Consider the following 17917-nt stretch of genomic DNA (forward strand, 5'->3'; position numbering starts at 1 on the left):
TTTGCCAAAGTCTAAACAGAATCGTCGGCAGCATGGGACCTTGGAACACAAGAAGTAGAACTATACTTCAAGAAGAAGGAGAAGGTGGTAAGGGCCAAGTGAAGGTCGGAGGTGCGCCCAACAAACACAGTAGAAGCCGTTAGAGCTTCAAAGCGTGGAGTATCTCCATATTTTGTTCACTTTAAAGTTCTTGTGGGTGGAATGGCCATGTGGCCCAATACTGCCTTCTGCTTAAGTCATCATCTCATCCTAATATCTGATATCTGATGGATGTCTTTGCCTCTTAAATGATGACTCCAGGAAGCCATTTGCTGTCCCTCCCCCTCACACCCTTCCACTTCAAAGTGCTTTTTTAACAAACCAGACTCACTTGGCGTCCACAATATCATAGAGGTTCTTTAGGAAGTCCGAGTCCAGGTGGTTGTGTTCCCCCGTCAGCGTGTGGAAGTACACCATCACATACTCCTTCACCGTGATGTGGTCCATCACGTGGATGAAGTACAGCAGGGCCTGCACGTGCACAAAATTGGATTTGCAATGTTTGGATTTTTTTTTTTGGCTAGATCACCTACAAAAAAGTCATACTCAATAGCAGGCTTGGGTCTGGAGTCTCGATGGCAACCAACATTATCGGGCCGATAATGTTGGTTGCCATCGAGACTTGGCATAAAAATGTGATATCAATTAATATCGGTATTTTTTCCCTATCATGAAAGCCGATACGGCCCTTTAAGCACCACGAGCAACATTGCTGTCTCCGTAGCAGTCAACACGCAGCATACACTTGAGCCCATCTTTTGCTGTGTTCAGGGTGGCAGGACGTGGTGAGTTCTCAGAACACCGCTAATGCTGAGAGGGGTAGCTCATAGATATATGTACACAGACGCCGCATCGAGCGCTGAGCCGTACATCGCCGCCATATTGGATGTGGCAAGAGTCAGAGTGGTGAAGATGCCTCATTCATGTTCTGGAAACCAAATCCCAGGGAATGACATTTCACGAGTAATACTTAACAATCACCTCTGTAGTTTTGGGCCCATAGACTAGCAATGTTACAAAACCTGAAGTTTAGCGATGCAAAAATCTGACGCTGCGCATGCGCGCTCCATTTGCAGAGTCTGTGGAGACATCCTTAAAAATGCTATTTTTTTTATAGGATATGGGGTGCATATTCATTGGTATTCGTGTTTGTTAGGTAGATGACTTCTTCCTCTTTCATTTTGTATGGGATTTCTACGAAGTGTTGAACCACGTCGACTCATATGACGGCTTCAAACGTTAAGTCCAACTTTGCGCCTTTCAAATTCATGGATCAAGAGCTTCAGGACAAGATACAAATTATGTAGGATATAAATTCACTTTAATATCAATCTGCAGATGAAATTTCATTCAAACCTGATGGTGTGAAATATGTTTTGTTTTTTTATCTGGATGTCGCAGTTGCATTGTCCTATTTTCAATATGGATGCCTTGATTGTAAATATAAAAGCAAATACAATAGGGTTAGTTTAGATGATAAAATCATGCTAAAAACATAGATTTTCTCAAATATAGAGTGGATGTTGGTGGAGTTTATACAGTACATTCCTGCCAGCGTGAAGCGTATACATGAAAAGTATGACACTTGATTTTCTTCCCTAGACTTTTTGATTATCAAAAAATTTAAATGGCTTCTCTGGTGACTTTTAAAACACATTTTCACAGCCTAAGTTATGGTATATTTTGTGGTACGGTTGTACGTGCCAAGGTCCATGGGTGGATCACAGCTTTTGTCTCGACTCAATGTTAAAGCAATGGGAGCCAAAGGCACTACTTCCCGCTATGAAATCTGCTCTAACTTCTTTAATACCTGGGGTAGAGAAGTGAATGAGGTATCAAATTAAAGTCCATGTCATGTTTCAGCAGAAAGAATCAATCACAGACTTGATTTTACACATTTCAAAAGTTTGTAACATTGCGACATAGACTGCATGATTTGGCCATTATAATATCGTTTTAAGAGCATAATTTGCCGACATTGCTGTTTTCCCACGCACAATTCAGTCTTTCATAAATCTATGGGGTTAGCGGGAATGTAAAAAAATAGCAGCAGGCAGGTGAGATGTTTACAGCATCGTCAAGAAGCTAATTGCTGATGCTGCATCCATTAGTTTCACAACACATACGTGTTCATTCCACAACACGAGACATGTGATGTTACACATATCGGTTGATATCGGAATTGGAAATTGAGAGTTGGACACTATCGGCATATCGGCAAAAAGCATCCCTAGCTGAAAATGATGAAAGTCTGCAGCAGAGGTTAGCATGTCTTTACGGATTGGTGTGGATTAACTCCTACAGGAGTGCATTCACTGGCTTACCGTTGGAATACGGTGAGGCTTCAAAGGTGAGCTGCGAGTGAGTGTTGTGTCTGCCTGCGCTTCTAATCGTTTCCTGGAACGTCGTATGTCGAATATTAGCCAAATAAACGTTCTAATAAGGTGTAACACACGCTGTTGAGACTGTCCCTCACAAATACAGAACAACAAATACATAATAAAAACATGGAACACAAATGCATTTTCTCACCTTCTCGAGGTCGATGAGGGTCACTGGAATGTTTCTTCCGACCACAACCATCACCGTCCTGCCACGCATATCCACACCTGGAGACACACATATTAGAAAGGATCACTGTGTACTTTCATAAAGCATTTATTAGGAGCACCTGCAGCTGTTCCAAAATGTAAAAGAAAACACACAATAATAATAATCACAACAACTGAGGGGAGTGCAATGATTGGACACCTAAGAGGGGAGTGCAGTGATTTTTTTTGGGGGGGGGGGAGGGGGGGGAGAATTTGAGAGCGCAATGCATAGAAACACCGCCTTCTACTGGGCGTACGAGTACACTGCACAAGCAGAGAGAAGACGGTGGAGAAGTGGTGATGTGTTTGCTGACCTCTGCTGTGCCATTGAATAGGCAGAGAGAAGCTGCGCTTACCTGTCTGATATAACGCCTTCAGGGCGGCCACGTCCGACAGGTCCTCTGCTCTGGCTCTACACAGCCAGCGGTTGTAGCTGAAGAAGACACACACAAAGACAATAATTCATCTCAAAGTAAGCTGTGGGTAATAACATTTTTGTTGTTAAGTTGGACGGCATGTACAGTGAAGTCAATCCATCAAACAAACGAGGCCTATCAACCCAATTTGGACGCCCTTCTTGGCGTTCTTTTACGGTTTGGCTTGTGGTGCTGGCTGCTCGTTCTCGGTGCGCTTACTTCCTCTGGTGCTGCTTCTGCACGGCCGCCTCCGACATGTGACCCTGCAGGATCAACTTGCGTTGCTTGTCCACGTCGCCCTCCATGCGGGCGAAGGCGTGGTTGCCCACCTGCCCCAGGTCCGACTCCAGGGTGTCCTCCTCTGAATTATCTACATAGAAAACAAAGAACCGCTGTTCATGCAGGATAAAAAGATGCTGCTCTCGGGCAAACAAACGTGTTCTCAGGATTAGTCATGTCATGGCTGAATTACTGTGCGAGTGTGTGTGTGTACGTGTGTGTGTGTGTGAGTGTGTGGCCAGATGTTCCGCTGGCAACATGAGGACACTTCTCATCCAAAAAACTAAACAAAAAAACTTCTTGACTGGCTTGTTGACCGACTGCAGCTTCAAGCGTGGTCTCGTTTGCGAGCTGACCCTTATCATCGCCATGACGACGGCCATGTTGGCCCCCTAACAGACTGTGAGCCAGCCTGGCTGATTGACAGATCGCTTGAATGTACACTGGATCCCTGCCTAGTCATAATTCAATATTCACTACCAAATATTTGATCAAAAATATATCTATATCTATACTGCTCAAAAAAATTAGAGGAACACTTCAAAAACACATCAGATCTAAACTGGGGGAAAAAATGATGTTGAATATGTTTCCTGATAATAAGTGGGTGATGTATTAGTAACAAAATGATGCCACATCATTTTATAGAAATGAACATGATCACCCTATAGAGGGGGGAAATCAAAGACACCCCAAAAATGAAAGTGAAAAAATGATGCAGCACACTGGTCCATTTAGCTAAAATGTCATTGTAGCAACTCAAAATGATTCTCAGTAGTTTGTGTGGCCCCCACGTGCTTGTACGCATGCCTGACAACGTGGGGGCATGCTCCTAATGAGACTACGGATGGTGTCCTGGGGGATCTCCTCCCAGATCTGGACCAGGGCATCAATGAGCTCCTGGACAGTCTGAGTAGTAACCTGGCGGCGCCGGATGGACCTAAACATAATGTCCCAGAGGTGTTCTATTGGGTTTAGGTCAGGTGAACGTGGGGGCCAGTCAATGGTATCAATTCCTTCATCCCCCAGGAACTACCTGCATACACTAGCCACATGAGGTCGGGCATTGTCGTGGAGCAGGAGGAACCCAGGTCCCACTGCACCAGCGTAGGTTCCAAGGATTTCATCCCGATACCTAATAGCAGTCAGGGTGCCGTTATCTAACCTGTGGAGGTCTGTGCGTCCTTCCAGGGATATGCCTCCCCAGACCATCACTGACCCACCACCAAACCGGTCATGCTGAATGATGTTGCAGGCAGCATAACGTTCTCCACGGCATCTCCAGACCCTTTCACGTCTGTGCTCAGGTTGAACTTGCTCTTATCAGGGAAGAGCACAGGGCACCAGTGGTGTAGTTGCTAATTCTGGTGGTCTATGGCAAATGCCAATCGAGCTCTACGGTGCTGGGCAGTGAGCACAGGTCCCACTACAGGACGTCGGGCCCTCAGGCCACCCTCATGGAGCCTGTTTGTGATTGTTTGGTCAGAAACATTCACACCAGTGGCCTGCTGGAGGTCATTTTGTAGGGCTTTGGCAATGCTCATCCTGTTCCTCCTTGCACAAAGGAGCAGATATCAATCCTGCTGAGGGTTGAAAGACCTTCTACGGCCCTGTCCAGCTCTCCTGGAGTAACTACCTGTCTCCTGGAATCTCCTCCATGCATCCAGGTACCGCAGTGATGCCCTGGTCCAGAGGGAGGAGATCCCCCAGGACACCATCCGTAGTCTCATTAGGAGCATGCCCCGACGTTGTCAGGCATGCGTACAAGCACGTGGGGGCCACACAAACTACTGAGAATCATTTTGAGTTGCTACAATAACATTTTAGCTAAATGGACCAGTGTGCTACATCATTTTTTCGCTTTCATTTTTGGAGTGTCTTTGATTTCCCCCCTCTATAGGGTGATCATTTTCATTTCTATCAAATGATGTGGTATCATTTTGTTACTAATACATCACCCACTTATTATCAGGAAAGATATTCAAGATAATTTTTCCCCCAGTTTAGATCTGATGTGTTTTCCAAGTGTTCCTCTAATTTTTTTGAGCAGTATATATAGATATAGATTTTATTTGAATTTGAGGGAGGTTTGCATATTATGACGTCACCAGGCTCAGAATTTGTCAGATCCCTGTCTCCACGATACCCGCTCATCAACAGGCTCATCTAAATGTCTGATCCACTTGTGATGCTCTTCCTCATCTCTCAAGCAAACCCTGCCATCATCTTCGTCATTTACAGCGGGATCTTGAACACCACTGCTGCCTGCACTGCCAGTATTGCTGCTATTGCTACATAGATATACTGTAGATATAAAGTATCTATGATGCCTGTGAACCAGGTCATCTCTATCTATTAGCAGCGCATGTTTTGCAGCGGAGTCTCCCGCAGGTAGTACCGCGTATGGCGTATGCTTTTGAGTTTGGCAAAGTTAACTCTAGGTGTAGCATTCCTTTCTATGTTGCCATGTGAAATCAACGCGCCCAGGAAGGACGTTCGCTAATGTCTCAAATGACCAAAATACTGTAGGTATGACATGTTATCATGAATGTACCTGGTACTACATGCTCACAGCATGGATAGAAAACCAGAAAACCTTGTGGAAGCTTTTGGAGGTGTTTCTAGGCAAAATAGGTGTGCCACATTACGTGCATTAATTAGCTGCCTCTTTTTAGCAGTTTTGCTATCTTTAGAACATCTTTTCTCACATAAGCTGAGTGTCATGAACAGGCATTTTTATGGGTGCTTGTATTCTTTGTTGTTTTTCATGACTACGGTACATAGCGGAAGGCCTTTATCTGTTGCTTATCTTGGACTGGTTGAGCTTCACATTGACACAATATCAAACCACAGGGTGGGATACGTTTCAGTTCAGCTCGCGTGTTGATCTCATTAAACAGCACAGGCGTACCTAATGGAGCATCCCGAATATGCATACCTTCCAGGCTTCCTGGTTTCTCTGCAATGCGGATCTGCCTCTCTGGGACGACAGGTTCGCCTTCAGAGTTGCCGATGTCGGCCGGAATGAGGGGCAGACACGCCCTCTCCTCTTCGTCAGAGCGAGGGTAGTACAGCGGAAGCAACTTCTTGTACACAGGCTACAGAAAGACACAGTACAGTTCTTCTCTAAAGCGTCCGCAGATGATCAGTGAAGTCGGACAAACCTCCTCTATGTCGGACACGGCAAACACCACAGCCTCAATGCTGCTTCCGTGCTTCTCCAGAAACCTGCGCACTGTCCCTGCGGACACACAGTAGTGTTGCGGGTGTAAACAAACTGTTGTAATACCCATTGTGGCTACAAGTAGTGTTTTTTTTCTCCTTGAAAGCCCAGATCTGTTCGATTAGTGCCACACTTTTTTTCTGGTAAATTTAAGACTGAATAAAGTTGTACATTTACCAAAAAGTAATAAATTTATGAGAAAAAAAGTTGTAATATTACAAGAATAAAATCGTAAATTTATGAGAATAAAGTTGTAATATTACAAGAAAAAAAGGCGTATATTTGAGAGAAAAAGAATAAAGTCGGAAATTTACCAGGAAAAAAATCGTACATTTATGAGAATAAAGTTGTACATTTACAAAAAAAAGTCATAAATTTGAGAAAAAAAACATAATATGACAAGAATAAAAACGTAAATTTATCAGAAAAAAATTGTACATTTACAAGAAAAAAGTCGTAAGTTGAAGAGAATAAAGTTGTAATATTACGAGAATAAAGTCATACATTTAAGAGAATAAAGTTGTAATATTATGAGAATAAAGTCGTACCTTTAAGAGAAAAAAGCATACATTTACGAGAATAAAGATATTTTTAAAAAAAGTTTTAATATTATGAGAATAAAGACTTACATTTATCTGAAAAAAAATTGTACATTTAGGAGAATAAAGTCATACAGTTACGGAAAAAAACTTGTAATATTACAAGAATAAAGTCATAAATTTACCAGAATAAAGTCTACATTTACAAAAAAAGTTTTACATTTACGAGAAAAACAAGTTGTAATATTACAAGAATAAAGTCGTAAATGTATCCGAAAAAATTGTACATTTACTTCAGCAGCAGACTGTTACACCCATGGTGTAAGAAGGAGAGGTTCCGCAGGTCCTTCATACCGACCGCTGTCAGGTTCTACAACACCTGCACCACCTGAACCGTGTTGTAGTCACTATGTATTCTTTACTTGCGTATCTTGCTTGCTGCTGTAACAAGTGAATTTCCCCGCTCTGGGATAAATAAAGTACAAATACAATACAATAAAGTCGTAGATGTATCCGAAAGAAAAATTACATTTACGAGATTAAAGTTGTAATATTACGAGAGAAAAAAGGCGTATATGTAAGAGAAAAAAAACTTGCAATGATAATAGAATAAGTCATACATTTTCCAGAAAAAAAGTTGTAATATTACAATAATATAGTCGTAAATTTACGAGAAACGAGAATAAAGTCAAAAATTTCCGGGAAAAAAAGTTGTAATATTACGAGAATAAAGTCATACATTTATCCATTTTTTTTTTTTACATTTACAAGAATAACGTCGGAAATGTATCAGAAAAAAAAAGTGCATTTGTGAGAATAAAGTCGTAAATTTCCATTAGAGAACCCCTGCTCTAACACTCTAGAGCACATGTGTCAAACTCTTGCCAAGTAGGGCCGAGACGCTGCAGGTTTTCTCTCCAACTAGTTTCTTCAGCAGGTGATTTAATTGATGAGCTCCTTCCCTCAAACTGAAGGTGTTGATCATTAAAATCACCTGCTTTAGTGACTGGCTGGAAAGAAAACCTGCAGTGTCTCGGCCCTCCATGGCACCAGTTTGACACCCCTGCTCTAGAGCAACATATGCGTGTTATGCATGGCCCTCTACTTTCTTCGTTATGCTCTTTACTTCTATTTTTAGATATGCTGCTGGTCAATAAAAAGCAAGCTGGGGGCTGCAAATGGCCCCCGGACTGCACTGTGGACACCCGTGTGTTAGTGGAAATTGATCATAATCATACGGAGGAGCAATTATGCAAGGACATGAAGAGCCTTACTGAAGGCGATGTGCGTGGCATCCTCCAGCGGGTACCCTCGTTTGGCCGTGCTGACCACACAAAGGCCGACGGACGCCATCGACTGCTCCCTTGTTGACACGAGGGACACCATCGTGAGCTTTCTAATCATTTGATTTGCTGAACCTGACTGAAAGACTCAACAGACTGTAGTGGCGCTTACGTGGCCAGCTGCAGGATGTTCCTGTAGCAGCTGTACAGTGAGCTCTCGGCCGCCGTCCTGTACCTGGCTTTGTACTTTGGCCCCACCGTGTGGATGATGAACCTCGCCGCCAGGTTGAAGGCTTTGGTCTGCTTGGCCTCGCCTGTGCGACACCCTGCACAGGAAACACCAGCAGAGGCTCCCTCACCAGTAACAACACCTGCACGCGTCTGTAAAATTAGCCGAGCGTCAAACAACCGAGAACAGAAACCTTTCAGTTTGAGAAGCTCGTCTCTCAGCTTGGGTCCTGCCAGCTGATGGATGCGGTCCGACACGCCGTTCTTGTCAGTCAGCAGCTCGTTGCTGGTGTTGGTGATGGCGGTGCAGCTCAACAGCGCCACATCGCCGGTGCTGCAGGAGAATTGTCGATATATCATTGCATATTACACACACACACACACACACACACACACCACCCCCCAAAACATAAAAATGTCCACTAATGGCGGTGAGCAGTATAGTAATATAGTGCAATGTTTCCCATACATTCCCCCCCACCTGTTGCCCCTTGCTCATGAACACATTATAATATATTATACGGTGGTGTGAAGTGTTTGCCCCCTTCTAAACAACTTAAGATTAATTGAGATCTATTATTCTGGAAAGGTTTGTACAGTAGAGCCATTTCTAAAGCTTTGGGACTCCAGCAAACCACAGTGAGAGCCATTTTTGGTGATCCCAAAGATTTGGGAAAATACTCTGTTCTGAACGGACAAAAGTTGAACTTTTTGAAAGGTGTGTGTCCTATTACATCTGGCGTCAAAGTAGCGCCACATATCCGAAAAAAAAAAAAAAAAAACCTTCAAAGCAACAGTAAAACATGGTGGTGGTAGTATATGGTCTTCAGGACCTGGAAGACTTGCTGTGATCAATAGAAGCATGACTTCTGCTGAAGGAGAATGTTGGTGACCTCAAGCTGAAAGCAACTTGGGTTCTGCAGCAGGACAATGATCCAAAACACACCAACAAGTCCACCTCTGAATGGATGAAGACTTTGGAGTGGTCTAGTCCAAGTCCTGACCTGAATCCTATTGAGATGCTTTGGCATGACCTTAAAAAGGAAAAGCCTCCAATGTGGCTGAATGACAACAATTCTGCTAAATTCCTCCCCAGCGCTGGAAGAGACTCATTGCAAGTTGATTGCAGTTGTTGCTGCTAAGGGGGGCCCAACCACTTATTAGCTTTAGGGGGCCATCACTTTTTGTGTTCAGTTGTGTTGTCATTGACTAATATTTAAATTTGCTTGATGATCAGAAACAAAAGAGATCAGGATGGGGGAAACATTTATTCACAAAACTGTATGTATGCACTGCTCAAAAAAATTAAAGGAACACTTGGAAAACACATCAGATCTAAACTGGGGAAAAATGATCTTGAATATGTTTCCTGATAATAAGTGGGTGATGTATTAGTAACAAAATGGTGCCACATCATTTGATAGAAATGAAAATGATCACCCTATAGAGGGGGGAAATCAAAGACACCCCAAAAACGAAAGTGAAAAAATGATGCAGCACACTGGTCCATTTTGCCAAAATGTCATTGTAGCAACTCAAAATGATTCTCAATAGTTTGTGTGGCCCCCACGTGCTTGTACGCATGCCCGACAACATTGGGGTATGCTCCTAATGAGACTACAGATGGTGTCCGTAGTGTCCTGGGGGATCTCCTCCCAGATCTGGACCAGGGCATCACTGCGGTACCTGGACGCATGGAGGAGATTCCAGGAGACAGGTAGTTACTCCAGGAGAGCTGGACAGGGCCGTAGAAGGTCCTACAACCCTCATCAGGATCACCTGACCTAAACCCAATAGAACACCTCTGGGACATTATGTTTAGGTCCATCCGGCGCCGCCAGGTTGCTCCTTAGACTGTCCAGGAGCTCATTGATGCCCTGGTCCAGATCTGGGAGGAGATCCCCTAGGACACCATCCGTAGTCTCATTAGGAGCATGCCCCGACGTTGTCAGGCATGCGTACAAGCACAATGCTACAAGCATTGTAGCAACTCAAAATGATTTTCAGTAGTTTGTGTGGCCCCCACGTGCTTGTACGCATGCCTGACAACGTCGGGGCATGCTCCTAATGAGACTACGGATGGTGTCCTGGGGGATCTCCTCCCAGATCTGGACCAGGGCATCAATGAGTTCCTGGACAGTCTGGTGAGCTACCTGGCGGCGCCGGATGGAGAGCGCCACCGCAGAGGTTAAAAATAAGTGTTTTGACTTCAAATAAACTCAAAAAAAAAGATTGGACTGCACCGGAGGGATCTGGAGGAAACGGGAGGTGGGCCATCAATCAGAAACCAAACCATTGCGGAAACTCTAGAAAATATTTACACAATCATGATGGAAAAATAAAGTCAAAATACATAGTTTGTGTGTGACAATTTATTTTTTCTGTGGTTACATTTGATTAGACGCTGCCTAATTAATTCAGCAGCCCCGTGCTCTGGCTCAAGACGTGGCTGGGGGCGCATGTCGTTGTCTGGGGGTGCTCCGTGCGCAATAGGCACACTACGTTTCATTACGATGTTATTCTGATGATCCTGCACACCTGCAAGAACAGAGAGGGAAGCCTGAAGCGGGACATCAAATATTCGTGGCTTTCAGCAAATAAATCTAATGGTCCCTTTACATTCTCTCTCTGCGCAGCGCACGTCCAGCCAGCTACTTTTTTTTTTTTTTTTGATGAATTGGGATTTGAATATATATTTATCGATGGAGTATATTTTAGTTGTTTTGATGATAAATAATTGTTGGGATATTTTATTTACACTACATTTTTTGGGATCAGGTTGCAAAATCCATCATGAGGGCGAATGCGCATTAAAAGTGCAAGCTTTGCTTGTGCGTAAGAGTCCTCCTGAGCGTTCATAGAATTTGTTCTTAGATCTAAGAACTGTGAGTTGAGAACACGTTTCGTGAATGCCAAAAATCTTCATAACAAGGCTTTAAGAACACATTTGTGCGTAAGAACGTTTCGTGAATGAGGCCCAATGTCCCAGAGGTGTTCTATTGGGTTTAGGTCAGGTGAACGTGGGGGCCAGTCAATGGTATCAATTTCTTCATCCTCCAGGAACTACCTGCATACACTAGCCACATGAGGTCGGGCATTGTCGTGGACCAGGAGGAACCCAGGTCCCACTGCACCAGGTTCTGGTGCAGTGGCATCATTTTGTTACTAATGTATTTTGTTACTAATACATCACCTAATTATTATCAGGAAAGATATTCAAGATCATTTTCCCCCCAGTTTAAATCTGATGTGTTTTCCAAGTATTCCTCAAATTTTTTTGAGCAGTATATATATATATATATATATATATATATATATATATATATATATATATATATATATATATATATATATATACACAGTCAAACCTGTCTTAGCGGCCACCTTTATAGAACAGCCACCTGCCTATAGCAGCCACTGAAAAATCCTCCGCAGCAAATTTACATGTTATAGACCCTGTGTATAGCAGTCACCTGTCCAATGCGGCCAGCGGCCACCCATTTTGTTTCCCTTGGTCAATATCTGACTGCATATAGCGGCCAAATTACCAACTCAAGTAGAAGCTTCATGCACGAAAAAGTTTTGTTTTTCAATCAATGAAGCCGTCGTGTGTAGACTTTAATTACTGAGTCCTAGCTCAGTCACAATCATTCACAAGATCCACACAAACTGTCAGTTGTTCCACACAAAAAAGCCGTCTTCTTTTGAGCTTGCTATTTCCTGGTCAAACATGTAACTTTAAGAGCATTTGCACCAAAACATTACCGCAAATTAGGCTGGGAACAGGACGCTCCCAGCGACGCTACAATAAAAAAAAAAAAAAACATACGCTAGCATGCATGCGGCAGCGGGAGCAAAAATGAATTCGGTTGTACTTAATTTAAGTATTTTAGAATGTACTCACGTTATTTTTCATCAATCCTCTTCCACAAATCCATCAAAGTCCTCATCTTCTGTATTCGACACAAACAAAGCCGTCTTCTTTTCCGTTCGCTACTAGTCTGTTAACTTGTCAGTGTTATTCAGCTCCGAAGCAAACAAGGAAACTTCTCCTGTTGCTTCTGCCTTCTTGAACGCGGCCACCAGACAGCAGCTCAGAACACACACACATCTCTCAGCATCGTCTCTCCTTCCTGCTTGCCCACAAGGCAAAGGTTAAACAAGCCCCACTACATAGCTGTCCAGGCAATGCCTGTAAGAAATGACACCGTTTATTTCCTGGTGTGCACTGGTCAATACTGTAATGCCGCTTGTTGTGGGGAAGGAGAGACTCACGTCGCCGATGCACTTTAATGGCTTTATTAACAGCGGAGAACACTGCAGGACTTTACATCCACGCCAACATAAACACACTTCCCAACTCTCTCCAAACTCACAGCTAGCACTGAGCCTAGCTCTCCTGCTCGGGACGCCCACCGTCACTTCCCGTCACTTCCTGATGAACTAAAGCTGTAATGACACTCTGCCGTATAAAAAGTAAAATATTAAAAACAAGCGTAAGACATTACTAGCACAGCTTTGTTCTGTGGGTCGTGGATATATTCTATCAGTTATTATTAAGCCTCTAGCTTCCTTTTAGTAAGTAAAAACCTTGGCTATGATTGCACTACATCGTCATGTAGATCTACAAAGTACACTTGGAAGAACAAGAGGTGAATAAATGTATTGCAACTGATGTGAAACTGATGAGGGGTAGGATTAAATAAGCTTTGCTTCTTCTTACTCCTTTTTGGACATGCAAAATTGTGAATTGTACTATGTGATGTGCTACTGTTTGACTCATGCATGTTCAGAATTAAAACCATGAACCATGATAATAACAAGCCTAGTAGTGCTGTACAACTTTTATCCGCAGTCCGCAGTGCCCTCTACTGGTCAACATTATAATTATAATTATTCCCCCCCCCCCCCCCTTTTTTTTTCCTCTACTGGTCAACATTCAAACTGGACGCCAACCTGTCTATAGAGGCCACCTGTCTATAGCGGCCACTTTTACAGACTCCCTCTAGTGGCCACTATAGACAAGTTTGACTGTATATATATATATATATATATATATATATATATATATATATATATATATACACACACACACACACATATACACATACATATACAGAAGAAAGAAAAGCTAAATTGTAGTTGTATGATACAATCCGGACAGAGCGTGTGATTCAAGTTTATGAAGAGTTAATAGGCCTGCTTAATTCTACACCACCCACAGAACACTACCTCTTTTAGAAGAGTCTACCGACGATGATGATTTTTACTTTTTTCAATAACTCCTCCTCCACCATAAGCACCAACGACGTATGCTCGACCACTCCTCTTCAAAGGTAAATAACATTTATCATTACGTATTATTATATCACTTTTATTATTGCTTTTTTCATTAATTATCCTCATTTAATATTACTACTACATCCAAACTCATATTTACAGACATACACATATACTGTATATATATACACGTACATGTAGTACCTATATCATTGGTAATATTACCTTTTGTTGGACTTACGAACGAATCGACTTGCGAACGGTTGTCTGGAACCAATTGTGTTGTATATATGTATATATACATATATATGTATGTATCTATGTATGTATGTGTGTGTGTGTGTGTGTGTGTTTTTTTGTTTTTAAGGATTCAACATTTTTGTTGTACAACATAATTTGTGCAAATCCATTTAAAACACTGTTTTAAAGCCCAGTAGGTTTAAAGCGAAAGTCTGCTTCTCGGCGTTCACTCAATAAGCACAATTTCACCGGTCACGAGCCCACGAGGTGGGTGACTCCTCGGGCACGGCCCATCACGTTAGCGATGGTAGGAATGTGAGCGCTCCTGGGGAGAGCTAAACACGGGAACGGGAGAGTGGCTGCAACAAAAGAAGCACTCAAAGTGGAGCTCCAGACGGATCATGTGCTCTTCCAGAATGAGGAATTAGGGTCTGGGAATCAGTGAGTAGAACCAGAATCTTGACCACCTTGGCAATTAAGGTTCCATACTCCAGGTCTACTGCTAACAATTATTTGTGAACTTTCTTGAAGCTTTTACTCAATACAGAGTTTAAAGAGCCAGGTCAAAGGTTGCTAACTCTTAAACAGACACAACAGTCAACAAATAATACGCAAAGGTGTTGAGGTAAAAGGTCAAATAGAGTGGAACCTAGGTTTTTGTCATTCATTTGTTCCAAAAGGTCCTACAAAAAAATTACACATACAAAAACTGAAATCATCGGTTTTGCGACACCCAAAAATAGGCACAGAAAATACATTTTATAAAGAATGATGATAGTTTTACATGCAGAAAACAATGTGACATAATTGTAAATAGCACATGGACGGAACAGACTTCCCGTACATCCTGGCCAGATGCAATTCAATATTGTTTCTCACCTTCTTTATCAAACTGCGGCCACTTGCGACTTTATTTGGCCCCATGGCGGGTTATTTAACAGTCACACTCAACAAAAAAAGCACGGACAGTAAGTCAGCAACGCACAGGGTTAGGCCTGTCACGATAATCAATAAATCAATTAACCGCACAATAAGTAAAAACGAACTTGATAATTTTGCCAGCCTCGACATTTTGACACGTGCATGCGTGTTTACTTTCCTGCTCTGTCTACCAAACAGGCCGGATGACAAGAGGATTCACTCTGTGCATCTGTCTCAACACCCGGGCGCGTTGGTTCTATAGCAGAATGAACGGAGTAAGCGAACCCTCCTGTCAGCCATTCGGTCTCTTTGTCCCAGTGGGGAGAGGCGGGGCTGCTAGAGAGAGCACCCACAGCAGCAGCACTCTGTGTGCACTTGCTAGCTGTGTGTTGTGGAATACTTTCTCTGTACCTGTTGTGTATAAAACACCATCTGACGTCAATGCGCATCATCATTTTGTGACATGAAAAAGTTTGTGACAAAGACAATGGAATAAATAATACAAAACACTGGATTGTACGTTTCATCTGCCGTGGTTCCCCAAGCATGATACCTCATTGTGCACCCAACGCATTTCGCTGCATCCAAAAAATGTACTTTGACCAAACTCCGACAAAACGTTACACCTCTTTAAAGGTAAATAGCGTATTCCACACACAGTGTTGTTCCAAGTGAAGCAAGGAAGTGGATAAGCAAATGAGCTGACGTCTGCATTCCGTGTTATTTCTCCTTTTTTTTAGTCAATATTCAGACAATAATGAATGCGACACTGGTTCAAAATCGTTGGTTGTATGTATTTTTTGTACTTTGTATTCTGCTTTATCCATCCCTCCATCCATCCATCCATCCATCCATCCATCCATCCATCCATCCATCCATCGAGGGGGTATGTTGGAGCCTATCCCAGTTGACTGCAGGAGGGAGGCACACGAGGAGAACATGCAAACGACGATCTACCTGGAGAAGCATTTGTTTACTCTTCTTTAGCTGAGAGGTGTCACCCTGATGACGTCACTTCGGGAAACAAGGCTGAGCTGCGAGGTAGTTCACCATGACTGGCGCCATGAACTATAAGTGTCATTTTTACCGTTCGCTAGGCCTGTCATGATAACAAATTTTGCTGGTTGATCATTGTGTTAAAATGTATCGACGATAATCGATCATTTCGACCTGTTTTGAAACCATATTATCATTTGGTTTTATTATTCAGTGATCATTTTGTCATGTCACCTTTACCTGAGGCACAGAAGCCGCCTACTGGAACACTCACAATGTCACATTGCAATCCTACTCATGGTGTCAAAAGAACTACGCACAGCAAGGCAATAGGTGGATAAAAACAGCCAAGACAGTGAGCTGAAGTGCAATGTTGCTGATATCTCCCAGGCAGTTCCTATCTGTTTTATTTTTTTAATCATTCCATAAATCAATATATCCATTAACGTGACAGGCCTACCTTTCGCGTTCAAAAAATCCAACAAGGTAGAACATAATTACAAACAATATACACTGCTCAAAAAAATTAGAGGAACACTTCGAAAACACATCAGATCTAAACTGGGGAAAAATGATGTTGAATATGTTTCCTGATAATAAGTGGGTGATGTATTAGTAACAAAATGATGCCACATCATTTGATAGAAATGAAAATGATCACCCTATAGAGGGGGAAATCAAAGACACCCCAAAAATGAAAGTGAAAAAATGATGCACCAGACTGGTCCATTTTGCTAAAATGTCATTGTAGCAACTCAAAATGATTCTCAGTAGTTTGTGTAGCCCCCACGTGCTTGTACGCATGCCTGACAACATCGGGGCATGCTCCTAATGAGACTACGGATGGTGTCCTGGGGGATCTCCTCCCAGATCTGAACCAGGGCATCAATGAGCTCCTGGACAATCTGAGGAGCAACCTGGAGGTGCCGGATGGACCTAAACATAATGTCCCAGAGGTGTTCTATTGGGTTTAGGTAGATCAGATCCGATATCTGTTCTGTTGCTGTAATGTTAATTGAGTCGCCAGATGGAAGGAAATCAAAACGTATTCTAAAGGTTTTTAGGTACAATCAATTTCAGGGAAAAAAGGAATTCCCCCTGCTATATTCGAGGAAACAGATTCATAAGCGCTAGCACACTGGAACTTTGGTTTCAATTTGTCAAGCAACTCAGTTTGAGGAAAGCGTAGAAACGGCAACTTTGACACACAGTTTGATTCAGGACAACGTGACGTTGCATTCAAACAGAGGGGATTAAGGCTATGGGTACAGTCATTGAAAATAAAGAATTGCAACGCTCCCAAACTTTAAAAGACAAGTTTGGCTTACAAAACGGTGACCTGTTTAGATATTTACAGTGCAGGGATTACTCCGATAAGGAAGTGAAAATGCAAAGTGCACAAACAATAAATTCAGTGCTAGATGTGCCGCTGAGTGCATACAAGCCTAATAACACACACACCAAGGTTATTTCCAAGTTATTAGAGAGCCTTTTAGAAGGCAATTAAAGGCAATTCAAAATTTTACCTGAAATCAAAATAGGAAAACCAATTAGGAGTGGAAATTACACTTAATGATTTGTGACATCCACTTTACAGCCACTAACTCGCAACAATGGAGGGTTTTTAAATGTAATTATTATTACGCCCAAGATCCAAAGTAAAAGATTATCAACACCCCAGCCCTGTTGGGGGCAGTGTGGTTCCTTAAATGCACATCATGCGCATAGTTTTGGGGAGTTGTGAAAAGCTGAAATTATTTGGGGAAGATGTACGTTCAGTTCTGGCCAAGGTGCTGTGATATAAGACTCCGATGACGTGTGTTCCTGTGAACATGGAACGTATTGCACAAGTGGTGGGGACGAAGGATCACTGTTTGGCTAA

The 17917-nt window shown here is 42.6% G+C and overlaps 1 protein-coding gene across 4 annotated transcripts in view; it reads right to left on the reverse strand.

Moving 5' to 3' along the window:
• gdap2 (ganglioside induced differentiation associated protein 2) overlaps nucleotides 1-17917 on the reverse strand; it is a 73945-nt gene that overhangs the window by 18414 nt on the left and 37614 nt on the right. For all 4 annotated transcript variants that reach the window (XM_054786858.1, XM_054786857.1, XM_054786856.1 and 1 more), the window contains exons 3-11: nucleotides 8793-8932; nucleotides 8543-8696; nucleotides 8362-8450; nucleotides 6490-6566; nucleotides 6264-6423; nucleotides 3266-3416; nucleotides 2987-3063; nucleotides 2572-2648; nucleotides 371-510 (exon numbers count right to left, since the gene is read on the reverse strand). In XM_054786858.1, the coding sequence (XP_054642833.1) occupies nucleotides 371-510; nucleotides 2572-2648; nucleotides 2987-3063; nucleotides 3266-3416; nucleotides 6264-6423; nucleotides 6490-6566; nucleotides 8362-8450; nucleotides 8543-8696; nucleotides 8793-8932 (1065 nt within the window). The remainder of the gene's footprint in view (nucleotides 1-370; nucleotides 511-2571; nucleotides 2649-2986; nucleotides 3064-3265; nucleotides 3417-6263; nucleotides 6424-6489; nucleotides 6567-8361; nucleotides 8451-8542; nucleotides 8697-8792; nucleotides 8933-17917) is intronic.

This window comes from Dunckerocampus dactyliophorus, chromosome 9, assembly GCF_027744805.1.
Source record: "Dunckerocampus dactyliophorus isolate RoL2022-P2 chromosome 9, RoL_Ddac_1.1, whole genome shotgun sequence".
NCBI lineage: Eukaryota > Metazoa > Chordata > Actinopteri > Syngnathiformes > Syngnathidae > Dunckerocampus > Dunckerocampus dactyliophorus.